Genomic DNA, 18,856 nt, shown 5'->3' with positions numbered 1-18,856 from the left:
AGCAAACATGCAAAATTGCTGATCATTAAGTTGGGTGTTGTGACAAAAGAACCCCGCTGTTATTCACCTCAGTGCTGCCCTTGAGAGAGAGGACATTCTCTCCAATCAGCATACACACATGATTCCTCCCACAGGGGTCACAGACCCCTAATCTGTGCAATCTGTCATCATTCTAACAAGTCTAAATAATGACATTCCTACAAGTCTAAATAATGACTGAAGGACTTCGAAGCTGAAGGTCTTCCAGAATAAGGCAAACCGGCCATACAAAGAGCTCTTGGAAAGAAAGGTGAAAACAGAACCTATTTCTCTATATCTCAAACCACAACCCAGAGAAGAACCTGGGCCCAGAGGCCTGGAGCAGAAGGGGATCTGTGCTCACCACAAGCAGCCCTTCTAGAGGTTTGACAACCAGGTGAGCTGGAGGAAACTTTCCACACCCTTTCACTTACAAGGACGGACTTCTAGCCACAGGACTCCGCACTGAACACTAAGCACCCGTGCCAGCCGCAGGCCCTCGGAGACAGGTGCACGTGCGCTGCAGCCCACTTCCTCCGCAGCTTCTGCCCCACCAGCCATGCCCACCCCCTAGCGCTCCGGGGAGGGTGGACGGCCTGCGCCCTACTCACCGGAGGACAGCCACCTCGTTCCTGAAGGCCTGGAACTGCTCTGGTGTGGGGTCGACAACCTTTAGGATTTTTACTGCAACATCTCCTGCAAATTAGTTTGTAGTCAGTGCAATCAGTTGAATGACCTTATTTTGTTGCTTTTCACATACCCTAGTTTTGAGAAAGATAGTGAATCACTTATTCAGGTATCACATTACCTACACAAATGGAACAAAAACACAAATTTCTAAATTGTTCGAGTGGCTGAAAAAAGTTATATATTATACTATTATCCTTCAAATACCACCACACGGGCCCTGAACAGGTTTGCTTTCAACTCTTCCTATGAAGCCTGGCCTCCCCAGCAGTGAGGTCACTTGTGAATGGTCGAAGCTGGGCCTGTGAGGGTGGCAGTGGCAGACACGAGGGGGGGCGGGGGGGGGCAGCAGACACCCAGTCTTTGGGGCCAGGAGACAGGCCGTTTAGCAAGCAACTGATACCAACCTCAGCCGTCACATTTTTTTGTTAGTTTGTTTCGAATTTTTTTTTTTTAAAGATTTTATTCATTTGGCAGAGAGAGCACAAGCAGGGGGAAAGGTGGAGTAGCAGGGAGGGAGAAGCAGGCTCTCTGCTGAGCAAGGAGCCTGCGGCGGGCCCGGATCCCAGGATTATAATCTGACCCTGAGGCAGATGCTTAACCATCTGAGCCACCCAGGCGCCCCTCAGCAGCCACATTTTAGTGAGACCTAAGATGGTGCCTTTTACAAATTCAAAGAGAACACTAAAATTAAGCTTCTCTGCCTTTAATACCTCAAAGAAGTAATCCTAGTGATTCACTGGTTACCAAGCCCTGGTACGGCATTATCACCTTCAGTCCTCCTAGCTGCCCTGTGACTTAAGTACTGTTACCCTCATTTCAAAGGCAGCACAAAAGCTCAGTCACTGCCCAAGGTCATACAGCCTAAAGCCAGAAGTGCGGGAGCGGGGATCAGAATCCCAGCTGACTCCAATGGCCACCCTTCTAACTTCCATACCGACAAGACAAAACTGTCACACTGTGAGCTCATTACGTAACCTTAGAAACATCCAGAGACTGATTCTACTTTATGTGTGCTGATTTAGAAGCCACCTGCAAGTGTCTCTACACTGTATTTTGAACAGTAATTATAATAAATTACACAAAGCCCTCGTGTCCCCTGCCTCTCTTGATTTGCGATTTCCCAGTGTCCCCTGTCACGTGCCCAGAGAACTTTCTTTGACGGTAAAAGCTGTGCAAAAGGCATGAGACTCAGGCCTATTCTTTGTTTAAATGGTGGAAAAATATAAGTTATTTTCTAAGTAATAAAGATATGAAAATTATCATTGTAAATAAAGTCTAAAGTTTGAAAAAAAAAAATCCTATTAGCAATCCTATTAGCTTCCAGAAGTTCCTAGAAGGACCTCAGATTTTCTTGGCAAGTGAACTTTACTGGAACACAGACTTTGAGGATCAATCAAAGTTGGCTGACGGCACCTTGGAGGTAATGGAATTCTTCCCCTTATCAAACACACCCCCTTGCAGCCTCTGGGAGAGTATTCCTCACCTCACTTGAGAACCAACTGGCAAAGAGATGGTTCTTATGACAGATACCAAACTGTTGCCCCACGGTCTCTGGTTATATCATCTAAAGGTGAAGTCCCCACTTAATGGCAGGAGCTCATCCAATTCACCAGCACGTACATTTATAGAGGGCCCAGAGCTGCCTTCTATCCCGGAAGATGGAGCTGGTAAACCCATGCAGCCCCACCTAAGTAAGGTTCCTTCTGACTAAGCAGGAGGGGAAGAGTCTCCTGCAGAGTTGCTCATTCTGGAGCAGTCTGAGCCAAGATAAGAATGCTGGGGGTGGGGGACAGAGAGGAGAGCAAATCTGTTTTTGCAGAGAGGATACAGAAAGGTTTTCTGAGGGACGCCTGGGTGGCTCAGTTGGTTGGACGACTGCCTTCAGCTCAGGTCATGATCCTGGAGTCCCGGGATCGAGTCCCGCATCGGGCTCCCAGCTCCACGGGGAGCCTGCTTCTCTCTCTGACCTTCTCATTCATGCTCTCTCTCACTGTTTCTCTCTCAAATAAATAAATAAAATCTTAAAAAAAAAAAAAAAAAAAAAAGGCTTTCTGAAACAAATGGGATATAAGCCAAGGGAAGAATTTAACCAAATGGGACATCTGTTAAACTAGATGCACCAGGAACAAAGGTAAGGTAAGGGAGAATGAAGGAAACATGAGCTATCTTTAGGGAACTCTAGTGTGTGATCTGGGCCCCTACAGACTAGGACAGAAGCCGGGAGGGTCCTGCCCAAAGAGCCTTGCATCCCTTCTGTAGACAAGATATAGCCAATAGTGGTGACATTGGTGACAGAAAGGAGGGGTGGAGGCAAGAAACCTCAGGAAGGTGGGCTGATCTGACATGGTAGTCAACGGAGGGTGGAGAAAAGTACAATGCTGGTGGCATAGGCACTAGGCAGGGCTTTAAAGGGATAGGCCAGGGTGGGCAGAGGAATGCTTGGGGAGACGATGGATGGGCCCTCAGAAGGGCTGCTCTTTGGGACCCTTTTCTACAGCTCTCCCAGGAGTCCACTCCAGCTGTCACTGAACTCACCTTCTGTGTCACCCATTTTGGACCTGATCATAATGTAACCTCAAAGTTCAGAAGACTCACCAGCAGCCAAAGCCCACTTATGGTGACTCACTCTGACCTTGCAGTCTGATGAACATCCTCCACCTCCAGCCTCTACTTTCTGGCAGAGTGAGCAGGACTTACTATCCCTCTTCAGAGTTCATCTTCTCCTTGTTCCATCACCAGAGCCACTTCATATCCTCTCATCTTTCTAAACCCTATTACTCAAATCTGCACTACGGCTCCATGTAAGGCATCCGCTGTCCACACCTGTGCCTTCATGCAAGTCACTGGTGGGAAGACTGAACATGGTCAAACCAAAGACAGAGCCTCCATGGCACCTACAAGGACCCATCCTGCCTGCCAGCTCACGGTCTGCAGTTAAGATAAGAGATTATATGCAATTTTTTACTGAAACTCGAGACTGCATACTATAGCATTCCTTCAATTTCATGCAAATACTCCAAGCATTGCCATAACAGGAATTCAGTCTGCTAGGAGCAATGGGCAAACATTATAGAAAATGGATTTCAACTCCAATAAAGAACGAACGGTTTTATACTGGCAGGACTCCTCTGAACTAGAAAGAGTTCTCCAGTAATAAGCTCCCCAGTATTCTGAATTTCAGGCCAAGGCTCGCCAAGCCTCCCGAAGGTCTTGCATAATCTGAGACCAACAGATTTCCATCATCTTTACAAGACCCTACAACTCCCCATGCCTGGACCTCAATCCTATTAGCTTCCAGAAGTTCCTTAAACAGGCAAGTGGACCACCTCAAACCCCTGATTGCTGCTATCTGCGCACCCTCAGCCTCATGCAAGTGCTACTTCCCCAGCAGAGTCCTCCCTATTAACCCACCCAAACTGGCCACGGGGCCTGCCACTCCATACTTTTTTTCCCTCCATTTTCTTCTCATTAGCCCTATTACACACTTTACACTTTGCTCAGTTATTGTCCCCACCAGAATAGAAACACTGTAAGAGAATGTTTATCTGTTTGGTTTGCTGCTTCATTCATAGCCCCTAGAGGAATGCTTGGAACTAAAAGCATGTTCAGAAAACACCAGATAAAGAAATAAATGAATTCTATGGTACAACCATCAGCAAGGACTGTTATGAACAGACAAGCTGTCTGAAGCCCCGGAGGAGTCTATGTGGACAGTCGCTGGCACAGAGTACTAGGGACCCTACTGCTTGCAGCACAGGTCAGGAGTTGGTTTCTGGTGGGGAAGCTGAGACTCGGTGCCCAGCTGGAGGCCCCCAGGAGTGCACGGTCAGGTCTGGGCCTCCAACAAGGGCTGATCTCCAACCTGCCCTGGAAGTCCTCAGGGCCAAATACACCATTCAAGTCCACCTCTCCAGCACTCCACTCAACACAACAGACATGGAGTAATACTGCTTCCTGCTAATCTCTTCTTTTGAACATGTTTCAAAGATGACTAGAAAATTGTATTAACATTTCTTTCCCTTCTGGAATTATCCACACACCCTTATAGTTGGTAGTCTTAACAACATATAAAGGATGGTACTTCCTTCCTTTAGCAAGCAATATAAATGACCGAGGTAAATGGCCAGGGAACATGTTACAGAGGGTACTCAGAACAACTGCAGAAAGTGGTTATTTTCCTAACACCAGAGCTTCTTACTCTCCCTTAACAGTGAAGTCAGAGCCAAATACAACAAACAAGTTAAGACACATTCCTATTGATTTTATCGTGTTTTTAGTAGGATACTAGTATCTCATTCAGCTACTACTGAAGAAGGAAGAGCTATTACCAGTTGGTAAATTGGGAATGTTTTTACCTTTTTTAAACACCCATTTCTTGTTTTAAACATTTAGAGTTATCTAAGACATATTAGGGACACCCCTGCTTTCTAGAACAGAATAGAATGAACACCACTCATGCTCTTCTTACTGACTCAAAAGTTATAAACCTCAGCGCTAGGCTGGGATGGGGACCCAGACATGGATTCCACCAGGCTGGTGGCCTCAACACTAAATAGCTCAAGACCGAAGGCTTTGCTGCCTTCTCCTCATGCCGTCAGTGATGGTTCCGGCTACCATTAGTACTGCCGTCTGCATCCCTTTTAATGTGTTGTTTATCATTTGCAAAGGCTGGCAAATCAGATCCCAAACTTATGCTCTCTCTGTGTGTGAGCCCAAGGACAGCTTCTCACACGAAGTAAGCAAGCTTTAGTTCATGGATCCGAGGCCTCCATCTTGGCTGCTCAGATACTCGGGTCTACTTTCACAGCTTCTAGGCAGAATCAAAAATTTTAAAAATCACTAAAACAACTGTAATTTTTAACAAACTGAATGAACATTATATTGTATATAGGAACCAGAAAAACAGCAACAACAACAAAACACACATACAAACACACAAAAAGAAGTATAACACAAACAATCCAGAAATATGGTTTCCCTGGGCCTCCTGTTTTATTTTTTCATTCGCAGACCATGGCTTGCTTTCTGAGGGACTTACATAAGAGTGCATTGTTCCTTGTTCCTCTTGACTTTCAAAACTGAAAAAAGACTAGACTCTTAAAAGTATTAGACATGTCATCTACAGTCTAAACGAAGTCTTTCTGGAAGTAACACTGTAACAAATATATCCCCTTACCATAGTCCAAAGCTTACAGAATTGAGAGAAAACACAAGCTCACAGGTAGTACTGTGACAAATATAACTAATGCTTTGAAAAATTATGAATCCTCCCCAAATAAGAATGCTCAAGAGGAAACTTAAATTTGAGCACAACTTAACTAGGTCTATTGGCTTTCAGCTGATGCTTTAACAATGTGGTATAAAAATGTGCAGGGGCACCTGGGTGTCTCAGCTGGTTAAGCGTCCAACTCAGATCATAATCTCAGGGTTGTGGGACTGAGCCCCACATCAGGCTCCCTGCTGATCAAGAAGTTTGTTGGAGATTCTCTCACCCTCTGCCCATCCCCCAACTCTTTAAAATAAATAAATAAATCTTTTCTTTAAAATGATTACATTCCCCTAATGGAAGCATTAAAAGCAATATGCACTGCTCCACCTCCTGTAATTACTAAACAGCCTTGTCTCAGATACAAGCACTCAATCCCACAAGACTGCATTCTTCTTCCATGGGACAATACTAAATAAAAGCTTTTGCACAGCAAGTAAACTGTCAACAAAAACAGAAAGAATGGGAGAAGGTATTTGCAAATAATTTATAAGGAGTTAATATCCAAAATATATCTCAAGAAACATCAAAAAGACAATCTGATTTAAAAATGGACAGAGAGGGTCACCTGGGTGACTCAGTGGGTTAAGCCTCTGCCTTCGGCTCAGGTCATGATCTCAGGGTCCAAGGATCAAGCCCCACATGGGGCTCTCTGCTCAGCAGGGAGCCGGATTCCCCAGCCCCTCTCTCTCTCTGCCTGCCTCTCTGACTACTTGTGATCTCTGTCAAATAAATAAAATCTTAAAAAAAAAAAAGAAATGGACATGGAGGGGGCACCATAGGGGGTGGCTCAGTCGTTAAGCATCTGCCTTAGGCTCAGGTCATGATCCTGGCATCCTGGGATCGAGCCCCACATCAGGTTCCCAGCTGCGGGTGGGCCTGCTCCTCCCTCTCCAGCTCCCTCATGCTTGTGCTCCCTCTCTCGCTATCTCTCATAAATAAATGAAATCTTTAAAAAAAAAAAAATGTACAGAGAGATTCTAAATAGACATTTCCCAAAGAAGATATACAAAAGGTAAACAGGTATATGAAAAGGTGCTCAATATCCCTATTATCAGGGAAATGTAGATCAAAACTCACAACTACAATGGAGTATCACCTCATTTCTGTCAGAATGGTTAGTATCAAAAAGACAAGAAATAACAAGAGGTGGAGAAGATGTAGAATAAAAGGAAACCCTGTGCACTGTTTATAGGTATGTAAACTGGTGCAGCCACTGTGGAAAACTATGGAAGTTTCTCAAAAGATTAAAAATAGAACTACCATAAGATCCAGTAATTATACTGCTAGGTATTTACCAAAGACAAAAACACTAACTTGAAAAGATACCTGCACCCCACATTCACCGCAGCATTATTTACAATAACCAAGACATGGAAGCAACTTAAGTGCGCAGCCATTAATGAATAAAGATGTGATATATATATACACAATGAAACATTCCTCAGCCGTTAAAAAAAAGAGAGATCTTGCCATTTACAACATAATGGATGGGCGTAGAGGGCATTTTTTTTTTTTAAGATTTTATTTATTTATTTGACAGAGAGAGAGATCACAAGCAGTCAGAGAGGCAGGCAGACAGAGAAGGGGAAGCAGGCTCCCTGTGGGGCTCAGTCCCAAAACCCTGAGATCATGACCTGAGCTGAAGGCAGAAGCTTAACCCACTGAGTCACCCAGGCACCCCCCTAGAGGGTATTATGCTAAATGAAATAATTCTGTGAAATAAAAATACCATATGATTCCACCTACACATGGAATCTAAAAAATAAAACAAGTGAACAAACAACAAGAAAGGCACAAACAGACTCACAAATACAGAGAACTGGTGGTGTGGGTGGGGGGAGGGTGTGGCCGCAGGAAATGGGGGGATGGGCCAAACAGGTGAGGGGGATCAAGAGGTAAAAACCTCCAGTTATAAAATAAGTAAGTCACAGAGATAAAAATTACAGCATTAGGAATACAGTCAATAATATTAATACTGCATGGTCACAGAGATGGCAGCTATAATTAGTGTGGTGAACATGATGTACAGGATTGTCAAATCACTATGTTGTACACTTGAAACTAATAGAGAACACTGTATGTCAACCATACTTCAATAGTTCCAAAAAAAATTTTTTTATTGTTTTCCTAAGGGAATCGCCCAGACATTTATGACATCTATCCATATGTTAATAATGTAAGGTACTCAGAAGACTGGAGGTCTTTCTCAGTTTTCAATATCTTGATTTTAATGCTCTGTTCATTTGATGCTCTTATTATCCTTTCTTAATCTCTGCCCCTGTATGTATAAAGACAAACATGAAACCATCCAAAATGGAAATATACCTAGGCATTTTCAGGTTTTGTTTTGTTTTTGTTTGCTTCATTAAAATGTGAATTTAGAAGGGCGCCTTTTGGGGAACATGTAGCATTTTCCAAAAAATACTCCCAATTATTTGCTAATATCCTAAAGCCAGAGGCATTAAAAATCTGAGGGGAAGATGTTATGTTGCCAAAATACATAAACTGTGGCCACAGATATTAAAATAGTACATTTCTTCCAAGTGACAAAGTGTTTCCATTACAATAAGAACACTAACACTCCACATATATTCAAGAATGAAGTCTGCATGCTCCCTGCTTGATGGGGGTTCCCCACAACTGACCCAAGGCAGTACAAGAGAACTTGCTTCATGAAGCTCCTGGCTGTCCTGAGCCCAGCTGTTTGACTATGGGCATGTTAGTTCATTCCCCTCTTGGGACCTCGGTTTTCTACATGCAAATGTCTCAGGTTCTTTCCACAGCTTTCGGTTTCTAGAATCCATGCCCTCCTCACAGCAGCAGACTCTTACTCCTCTAAGGAACCGGAAAACACCTCCCCCGCGCAGCCTGTATTTAATCAGTTCCTGAGACTTGACTGAAGGGCTCACTTTTCCTCATCAATTTCTAGGTTCACCTGGAAACCATATCATACCAACCACAGCATCACCGAATCTAAAAAGAAAGCTATGAAAGGTCACTGAGATATTAAGTTCAAGTTTTAGAGGTAATCAGGTATCCCTGAATAGCGCCACTGTGAACCACACAGCACAATGAACTGATGGTATCCCCTTCTTGGCCCTTTCTGGGCCTTGCAGTAAAGGGAGTGCCCCCCAACATACCGTGCCACTTGCCCTTATACACCGTTCCAAAGGAGCCTGACCCAATCCGAGTGGAGAGCATCACTTCGCTGGCTTCTATTTCCCAGTAATAGCTTGAATCTCTCTGTCCACGAGGCCTCTGAAACCAGCAGAGATCATTAACACACTCCATGGAATGGTAAATCTGTTTAATGAGGGTGTCAGAGAAAAGAACAACCCAAATCCACACATTCCCCTATCTTTTAGAGAAAGACACTGTCATTCCAATTTTGATGTTTTGAAAAAATTGTATTTTAGCTGTGCCCTGCCTTACAATAAGCCAACAAATTCTTTAACACAAGCATGCCAAAAATGGCAGACATTTATAATAACTTTCATTAAATTTTTTTAAATAGAGCCCCCCCCCAACCCCCACTAAAAGTATTCCCATTTCTGATTAGTTTTTTCTTAGTAAATCCTAAAATATAGGAGGTACTGTAAGCCATACTCACAATTTTGTTTTTCTCCTGGGTCCCAGATCCTGGTGCCCGCTCTCTCTGTGCTGGCACAGGGGTTTTGGGCTGTGACCAGCCTGTTGGGCTCAGATTGTTAGGGCTGCTGGACAAGGCTGAAGGTGAGGCTTAATAGACAAGACAAACAGAATCCACACGTGGATAAGCCAACGGAAGATACACAGCATAAAGAGAAAAAGCCCATTATTATTTGCTAAACTTTGGACAAGTACCTGATTCACTGTGGCTTCGAATTGCATCCTGAAACAGAAAAAGAAAGCTGGTCAATTTCTGCACCAGAAAAGATGTTTTCTGGGGGAAGGAAAAGGGAAAAGGAGAATTTGCAGGAACAAAATAGATTATAAATCTCTAAAATACAAAAGGCCTAATTATATACTCTAACTTTCCTTTGATTAATTTTACCAAATGTCAGTGGTCAATTATCTCCAAGATTATCATCAAATATTAGAACTGATGTTAGCTTTTTCATATATCACATTCTTTTGGAATGGAAACTACATTCTTTTCCTCAGGAGAAAGCAATGCATATAGCAAAGTGATACTCATGCAGGAACACTAGCAAAGTTACTATCAGCTGAGATCTTTCTAATGACTGAGGATCTTACTCCACTGAGGCTCAAGCAAAACAAAACAAAACTTGGCGATCAGGTGGCAAGCTCACTCCTACTCTTCTAGTTCAGGGCATACTGACCAGCAGCTGGACTGGATAAGGGGAAGCACCGTAACTACGGAACTCTACCCAAGCCTAAAATCATGAAATGCTGGAAGGACAATAAATCCCCTAGTCCAAAACCTACATTCTACATATGAGAAAACAAATATAAACAAATAAAGAGACTTGGCCAGGACCAGACAGCCAGTAGGTGGCAGAAATAGAACCAGAAACCATCACCATGGATCTCAGCCCTGAGCTCATTTGCCACAAAATGCTCCTGAGACCTTATGAGTAAACTTTGAAATTAGTTACATTCTACTTAGGTAAGAAGTCAAAGGCTACCTTTAGAACTTACTAGAAACTGTTTGGGTAGAAAAGTTTAAATCACAGGCCTTCTGTAAGACCTGTATTTCCATTTTATAAATCTTTATTTGGAATATACAAATAGTTATTATATAAAGCCATTTGGCTTCCATATCCTCAAAAAGGGTATTTTTCTGGGGACCCCAACTCTGTTTTCTTTGTGTAACCACAATAAAAATACTTTTTTCACACGACTATTAATGGAATGTTCCCATTCCATAACATTTTTACAAGATAAAAAGAATCAAAAACCAAGCCGCCCCTCCCCCTAACTCTGGCAGCCCCAAGCAATAAAGCCTGGACCTGGGGTTCCCAAATGTGGCCAGTCTTCAGAATCACCTGGAGGTGTGTTTAAGAGCAGATTCCTCCTCCACTCAACTAGGACTGACTAAGCATTTCTGGGAGGAAAGGTGGGAAGCCCACCTTTCTGTTTTTAAGTGGACAGGATGACTGCCAGGTAGGCAGAACACTGGCCAAAATTAACCTGAATTTCAACAGAATATTCAGCAGCTATAGCTTTATTATCCAACCAATGCACTCTATTTTCTAATCAAAGCATGGCACAATGTATTTTTACTGAACAGAATTATATATCATGCACTAGGATTTTTTTCTTGTCACAGTAATTTTCTGCCCCACATACATTATATACCTCATATTTTTATTCTGAGCTAATTTCTACAGTTGGACTTATCCTAGAAAGAACTTTTCAATCATCTTGGAATCTAAATATTAAGGAGAACAACAAATAGTTTAAACAAAGAATGTATACTTTAGAAAAGCCAAATCATATGTGATTTTTAAAAAAGAATCAAAATTTGCTCTGCCTCTAAAGCTTAGAGAGAATTAACACAATAGTGCTAGTTATTTTTTAATAAAAATGCAAGAATTTTCACTTTTAATGTCCCCTCTAAGCATTAGGGTGTTTACACAGAAATAAATCATAACAGAAGTCACTACTTTATCATTTTATTATCAGGACTAATCATGATAGAAGTAACAAAATTCAGAGCTTGCATACACATGACCGACCTCCTCACAATAATCTTGTGCTATTCAAAGTGCCCCCAAAATGGCCACTTCAGGCCCACATTCAGAAGCCAACATTTTTTTGAATCCCTGCCACCACTGACTTGGTAGAAAAGCACACAGAAAATGATTCAAGGTCTGAGAGAGGTACAGGTGTACCTGAAGTGGCAGGTGTCCCTGAGGCTTTTCAAGGAGTAATTCATAATGCAGAGAGAATATAGCTGTCGTTGACAAGCTTTTAGCAAAAGATTTTCAGGGCATACCAATCAAATGGATATATCTGGTTTCTGAATGAGGTATAAATAGAACAGTGATGCGCTGGGCACCAACTAAATAAATCTAGTATTAGTCTTTGGTTGGAATTAATTTTTTAAAAATACATTTTAATGCCCCTGGTCTCAAAATCTCACTTGAGAAAACTTATTTCACCTGTCCACAATCCCACATACAATATATACATATTATTTTTTACTTCTATATACTCTATTGTCAAAAAAGAAAACAGGAAAAAAAGTCTGGCAAGAAGTATAAAATTTAACTTAGTGACTGTTTCATTTGATAGGCTATTGTCTGAAGGTCTTAGCAAGCCTGTTAATTTACAAGAAAGCAAAGGCATGAAGAAGAATACCTACTCTTCCCCTCAAACAAAATCGTCTGGACCACGCCCTGGGAGAAGCATTCAGGCTGTTATTCTAGTCCAAAGCAATGAGAAATAAAGAAGAATAAAGAACAAAGGAAGTATTTTAAGTGATTCAGTTGTTATTAAAGATGAATTAGAAAGCAAAACCAAACAAATAGAACACACCAAAAAGCCAAGAACAGAAAAAGCAGTTTGAAAATGTTAGCTTTGGGTACTTTAACATCTCCCTAAATAACCTGCTTAGTAATTCAATGAAGACTCCCCCTTTTATTTCTAAATAAAATCACTTAGTCTCTCTCAGAGTTTGTAGCTCTCCATCACTATTATTTTCTTTCCCGCACCAAAATGAAACTACTCTTTATATAGCTCATTCACTAGTTCACTCAGTCCTATTCAAATCTAAAATGGAAAGAACGAGTTCAAATGTTAACATTTCTTCAAGAAATTTTAGTTCTTGACAGACACACCAATCAGATTATTCAGTCAGTCTATAGATGTAGCAGTTAAAAAATAAATTCACAAGATCCAGGGTCCTGAGAACGCACAGCAACATTCTTTATCAGGTTTGAAACCCAAAACTCTCTGACACAACAGTCAACCCCACCCCAATAACCAACTGATACTCCTCACCACCCACAAAGGGCCCCATTACCTCAATCATCCTGCTGTCCACAGGCAGGGTGGTGCTGACCATGTGGACATTAGGTGTGGACGTGGACCTCTGCCTCTGGGAAAGGGAACCTTCAGAGGAAGGGCTGGAGGAGTTGAATGTGAAGGCATGGGGTGTGGAATATCTGTGCTGGGAACTAGACCAGGAGAAAAAAGAAAACTCCATGAATGACACTCAGACCTCCCCACTGGTAAAGTCTTTCAACTACTTATTTCATTAAGATACTCAGCGACAAATCCTACTTGTACTAAAACCTTGGACAAAATGTCCCTTTCTTTCAACAGGCACAACTTAAAAAACATCTTCTGTCTAGGTGCTTCTGCACGCCAATTTTTGAAAAGGGAAGAATACATGTACTTGAAATTCACAGGAAAACAACAGTACATTTTAAGTTGTCTTCTTTTTAATAAATTACCTCTATAGAATATACAAAATTTTCAGGCCATCTCTAGGGGAGAACAGATTACCATTTGCCAACCATGCCACCACCAACCAAGTGAGTTGGCACTTGCCCAGGTTAGAGACTGATTTAGAGAGCTTCAAGGTAGAGCCTTCAATTTAAGACAGACTATTGAGCATCTCTGCAAAAAGGCCAGCATTTTAGCCACCATGCACCCTCTCCCTACTTAACAAGCTTTCAAAGTCAGTTAATGTGAATTCAGTTTTCAAGATGCCAATGCCAACTGCAAAATAATCCCTGGCATCTTCCAGCCAACCCCACCCCCCATCAACCACACTGGGAATGTGCAGTCGGTATAATGTTTTCATTATTTGCTCTATTATCTAGAGTTTTGTTCAGATTCAAGTAATACCATGCATGAATTCAAGGAATAAAAGGCTAGTTTTTATAAGAGAAGTTGTTCTACTGCTTTGAAAAATTACCTTCCCAAATAACTGATCTTTAGGCCCTCAGAACCTTGTCTTCTAGTATGAAATTTTCAGAAGCCTGCACAATTTTGGTCAAATTTGCATTTCAAATTATCAAGAAAAATAAAAGTCATACACAAATGTATACCCAGATACCATTTCAATACAAATTCTTTGTTCCGAGGTATGCTGCCTTTAAAATTTTCCATGGTAGTATTTAAAAGGTCATTAAATGTTATTCAATTATATATATACACACACACATTAATGTCAAATACTCTGACAAAGATACAGACTTTATTTTAGGCTCCAAATTCATGTCTAACACTGAACAAAACCTGTAAATTCAACAAAGCTCTGACTTTAAAGCTGAAGAACAGAATAAAAACAAGTTATATCTAAATTCACAGGCACATTAGAAAGGATATTTATATTAAAAAGCTTAATTCGAGGGCCCATTCAGCTCAGGTCATGATCCCAGAGTCCTGGGATCAAGTCCCACATCAGGGTCCCTGCTCAGCAGGGAATCTGCTTCTCCTTCTGACCCTCATCCCACTTGTGCTTCCTCTCTCTCTCCCAAATAAACAAAATCTATATAAAAATTTTTAAAAATCTAATTCGACTCTTTTTAAAGATCGCAGTCTGGGGCGCCTGGGTGGCTCAGTGGGTTAGGCCTCTGCCTTCGGCTCAGGTCATGATCCCAGGGTCCTGGGATCGAGCCCCACATCGGGCTCTCTGCTCAGCGGGGAGCCTGCTTCCCTTCCTCTCTCTCTGCCTGCCTCTCTGCCTACTTGTGATCTCTGTCTGTCAAATAAATAAATAAAATCTCTAAAAATAAATAAAAATTAAAAAATAAAGATCGCAGTCTATTAAATACTATTGTTTTATAAACGCAAGGCCATAATTAGCATTCCAAAGTTATGAGTTTTATTTTTATTGGGTAACTTTATATAGTTTGGGAGACCCTTCCCTTGAGGTGCAACTTGCTACCATACTGAGGGAGGCAAATTCTGAAACTCTTTTTAAAATGTGATGAGCTATTAAGGGACATGCTATATAAGAGAAGAAAACTGCAGTCACACTTTCCAGAATATAAAAGCTACAGGACCACATTTTGCTCTAATATCAATATTAAGTCCCGCAGAAGTAGTAAAGAGCTTACACAGGGGGAAAAGGGAATATAAAGCAACTCTGGAGGGTCTTCTGTATTCAGGCCCACCCACCCCAATGTAATTTTTCAAAGAAAAGCTGTAAGTAAAAAAGATTACCTAACAGGAATCCGGGAAACAGACTCTCGCATCCGACGCATCGTCAAAGAAGGCAGTGCTGGGACCCCACTATCACCAATAGTAGAATTTGGAAACAATCTACATGAAATCACAGGAAGACTGGTTTATTAGAATTGCAGTAATTTTACAGAGTCAGACTGCCTTGCCTTGCTACTCTTGCTAACAGCTACTCAAACTAAACATCTAGTCACATTTTGCTTGACCATTTTAGGCTATCCGAGCAAAAGGACTACCAACCCAAATGAATGGGTTTAAATGAGTACAGAATGTGAAGAATACTGACCTGCCAATGAACATATAGACGCTAGGGTGCATTTCTTTTAAAAAACAAACAAACAAATACTGGCCCAGTATCCAGTCATATCAAAATAATGCTTTTTAACACTACTGTATGGTACATTATAATCTAAATCACACAGAACTTTTCTGGAAATACTCTGTCTTGGAAACACAAAGATGAAAAGACTGAATATGAAAAATAAACATCATTCAGCACCAAAAATCATAAATAAAAGTGATATTAGCATTAAGTGAGCATCTTCTTTTTCATGAGATGAACACTTGTGCTTAACAATTTCACAGGTTAGCTACCTCAGTTAATCCTCAAAGGAACCCTGCAAGGAGAGGGTAATACCCTTTGTCTTCAGATGAATGGACCTGAGCCCTCAGCGGTGGTTGCATTTAGTTAATGGTAATGCTGACATTCTCACCCGCGCCTGCTAAACTCCTAGGCTGTGCTACTTAGGCTACACAAGCAAAAGCAATGTGACTACCACAAAAGCAAAAAAAGGCATTCCCATCATGGTTTAATGGTAACACTCCCTTTTTCTCCTACTCCCAAAAAGGGATAAAACTTTTGACTTTTCATACCCCTCCCCCTGCCCCATTAACAGTTCTTAAAAGGCAAACTGGAACATGTACTTTCAGCTTAAACATCACTAAACATGGGGCACCTGGGTGGCTTAGTGGGTTAAGCCTCTGCCTTTGGATCAGGTCATGATCTCAGGGTCCTCTGGATTGAGTCCTGCATCAGGCTTTCTGCTCGGCAGGAAGCCTGCTTCATCCTCTCTCTCTCTCCCTCTCTGCCTACTTGTGATCTCTGTCAAATAAAGTCTTAAAAAAATCACTAAACCCAAGTATCTTTTGACGTTTTACATTTACATCACTTTAATGTTTTCTCCAGTCTGAGGGGAAGAAAATAACACCAGCTATGCTTTCTGCCCCTTCTCAATAACAAAGGCTTAGCATATTGAACAGAGTAGTCTCTACCAGGAACCTAACAGATGATACTGTTGAGAGAGAAAAGCCAAAATTTTTGGTTTTCACATCTTTTTGCTCTTTGCTTTACTGAATCACAGCACGTCAATCTCTATTTGACAGGTAACAGTCTTTTAACTGCTTGTTTTAGAGACCTATGCCACACTACAACTCACTGGCTTCAAAACTGTCATGTTTTTAAAGTAGATGGTTTCCAGATCATGATAATTTATGTAATACATCTAAAACCCAGACTTGTCATTCAAATACACAATAAGCACCTTCAAAAGAGTTTATGCGTTCCTAACCACTTATATTCTTTGAAATAAGAACGATGCCTTACAAGAGCTGTCTGATATTACTCCAATCCACACACATAGTAGGAACTTTGGTGCTACAGTGCTCATGAAATTTGTAGCCACAAGTCTGACAACGAAATCCATTTAGCAGGAACTTCTGACAGATGTCACAGAACGCAAGCTTCAGAAAGGTCTTCCGTGCCTGGAATAAGAACACAGATGTAAATTATGTTGAATTAATGAAAGACAACAAAAAACAAAGTAGGTTCCTTCTTGGTCCCCAAGAGGTCTTACAGAATGAAGAATCATACTTTCGACACTTGTAAAATTCATGCCTAGAAATTAAAGTATATCTGTGGCTAATTAAACCTAAATTGATAATTAAACAATGGCTAATTAAACAATGGCATAATGGCAGCTTTGAACAATCCAAAAATATATATGTCTAGTACCTCTGAGAAAGTCCAAAGGGCCCAACATGCCACAAAAAGAGAAGAACACTGTAACTTACAAAGTTGTGTGTTGTGAGGGGAACGTGATCCAGGAAATCTACTTGAAGTTCTTCTCCAATCAACGAGGCAGCATCAGTATTCCAATCTAAACGTGCCTTTTTACTGAAGGAGATTTTTAAAAACATAATAATAAAAGGGAAATGTTTAAACAAGGTAAGAGCTCAAGGCCAATAACAATGGCTAAATTTATCTCTTACTACATAAACATAAAGCTTAATCCCATATAACATTAGCTTATTTAATTCATACAACAAACCTATCAAGTATGATTATCCCCATTTTAAAAATGAGAGAATGGGGGCCCTAAGAAAGTTACCTGCTCAAAGCCATACAGTGAGTGTAAAGGCCTATCTATGTTGGAATCCAGCTCAATTGGACTCTAAAGCTTGTGCTCTTAGAATAAAGGTTATTATAAAATAACAAACTATACAACAGGGGACCAGTGGCTCAGTTGGTTTCATGTCTTGACTCTTGATTTCAGCTCAGGTCACGGTCTCAGGGTTCTGGGATCCAGCTGCGTCAAGCTCTGTGCTCAGCCCGGAGTCTGCTTGGGATTCTCTCCTTTCCCACTCCCTTTCCCCCATCCCCACTCTCTTTTTCTCTTAAATTCTTCTGCATCTTTTAGTCCTATATCTGCCAAACTGCAGGAATTCAGTAAACATTAACTGTATAAAACTGAATGAATGAGGGGTGCCTGGCTATCTCAAGCAGAAAAGCCTGTAACTCTAGATCTCAGGGTCCTGAGTCTGAGGCCCCACATTGACCATAGAGCTTACTTTAAAAAAAAACTTAAAAAAAAAAAAAAAAAGAATGAAATGAATTACAAAAGAGTTAATCTCTTGAGGATAAGATTTTTTTATAAATAATAATGCAAACACTTTCGGAGTACCCGTTCTGTCCACTGCATTCCAGGAAACACAAATTTTTGCTCTCAAGAAAACACATCCCTGACACTACTGTCTCCATCTATGGAATACTATCACAACACCTACTATGTATTCTTTTTTCAGTGCAATGTTCAAGCAATAATTTTCAAGTTCTTAGTATTCTACTTTTTTTTTTTTTTTTTTTAAGATTTTTATTTATGTATTTGACAGACAGAGATCACAAATAGGCAGAGAGGCAGGCAGAAAGAGGAGGAGGGGAAGCAGGCTCCCTGCTGAGCAGAGACCCCGATGTGGTGCTTGATCTCGGGACCCTGGGATCATGACCTGAGCCGAAGGCAGAGGCTTTAACCCACTGAGCCACCCAGGTGCCCCAGTATTTTACTTTTCTGAGTTATGTATAACAAGGACATATAAACACATAATATTCTATAGGAAGCTAGTATACTTTTTTGAAAAATGGGAACTGTTACTATTTGAAACCATCAACTCCTTACCAGTATGAAAAAGGAACTGACTTTTAATTTCTTACCCTTTATGTTCATGGAGAAGTCTGAACACAGCACAGCACTCCGGCTGTAGGCCCCTCACCTTGAGTGCTTTCATAAGGCAATCGTGCAAGCTCATTCCATTTCGCACATTGACCTACAAACAAAAGACAATTGTTAGAACCAACAAAGGCTGCATATCCCTTAGTGAGCACAGAAATAAATGCACTAGTCTGTAAGGATATATGTAGATCTATGACAGCATTGTTTGTAATGGTAAAAACACACGCACACA

At 41.2% G+C, this 18,856-nt stretch overlaps 1 protein-coding gene across 2 annotated transcripts in view; it reads right to left on the bottom strand.

Annotated features, from left to right (window-relative positions):
- Nucleotides 1-18,856, bottom strand: part of RAF1 (Raf-1 proto-oncogene, serine/threonine kinase) — an 85,459-nt gene that overhangs the window by 5,491 nt on the left and 61,112 nt on the right. The window contains exons 3-11 of one of the 2 annotated variants that reach the window (XM_044252965.1): nucleotides 18,606-18,718; nucleotides 17,189-17,291; nucleotides 16,722-16,879; nucleotides 15,101-15,199; nucleotides 12,948-13,101; nucleotides 9,821-9,848; nucleotides 9,588-9,715; nucleotides 9,118-9,235; nucleotides 630-714 (exon numbers count right to left, since the gene is read on the bottom strand). In XM_044252965.1, the coding sequence (XP_044108900.1) occupies nucleotides 630-714; nucleotides 9,118-9,235; nucleotides 9,588-9,715; nucleotides 9,821-9,848; nucleotides 12,948-13,101; nucleotides 15,101-15,199; nucleotides 16,722-16,879; nucleotides 17,189-17,291; nucleotides 18,606-18,718 (986 nt within the window). The remainder of the gene's footprint in view (nucleotides 1-629; nucleotides 715-9,117; nucleotides 9,236-9,587; nucleotides 9,716-9,820; nucleotides 9,849-12,947; nucleotides 13,102-15,100; nucleotides 15,200-16,721; nucleotides 16,880-17,188; nucleotides 17,292-18,605; nucleotides 18,719-18,856) is intronic. The other variant, XM_044252966.1, reaches the window with a different exon arrangement.

This window comes from Neovison vison, chromosome 6 (genome assembly GCF_020171115.1).
Source record: "Neovison vison isolate M4711 chromosome 6, ASM_NN_V1, whole genome shotgun sequence".
NCBI lineage: Eukaryota > Metazoa > Chordata > Mammalia > Carnivora > Mustelidae > Neogale > Neogale vison.
The sequence above is the reverse complement of the archived record's forward strand: the minus strand, read 5'-3'. Positions and strand labels throughout refer to the sequence as shown.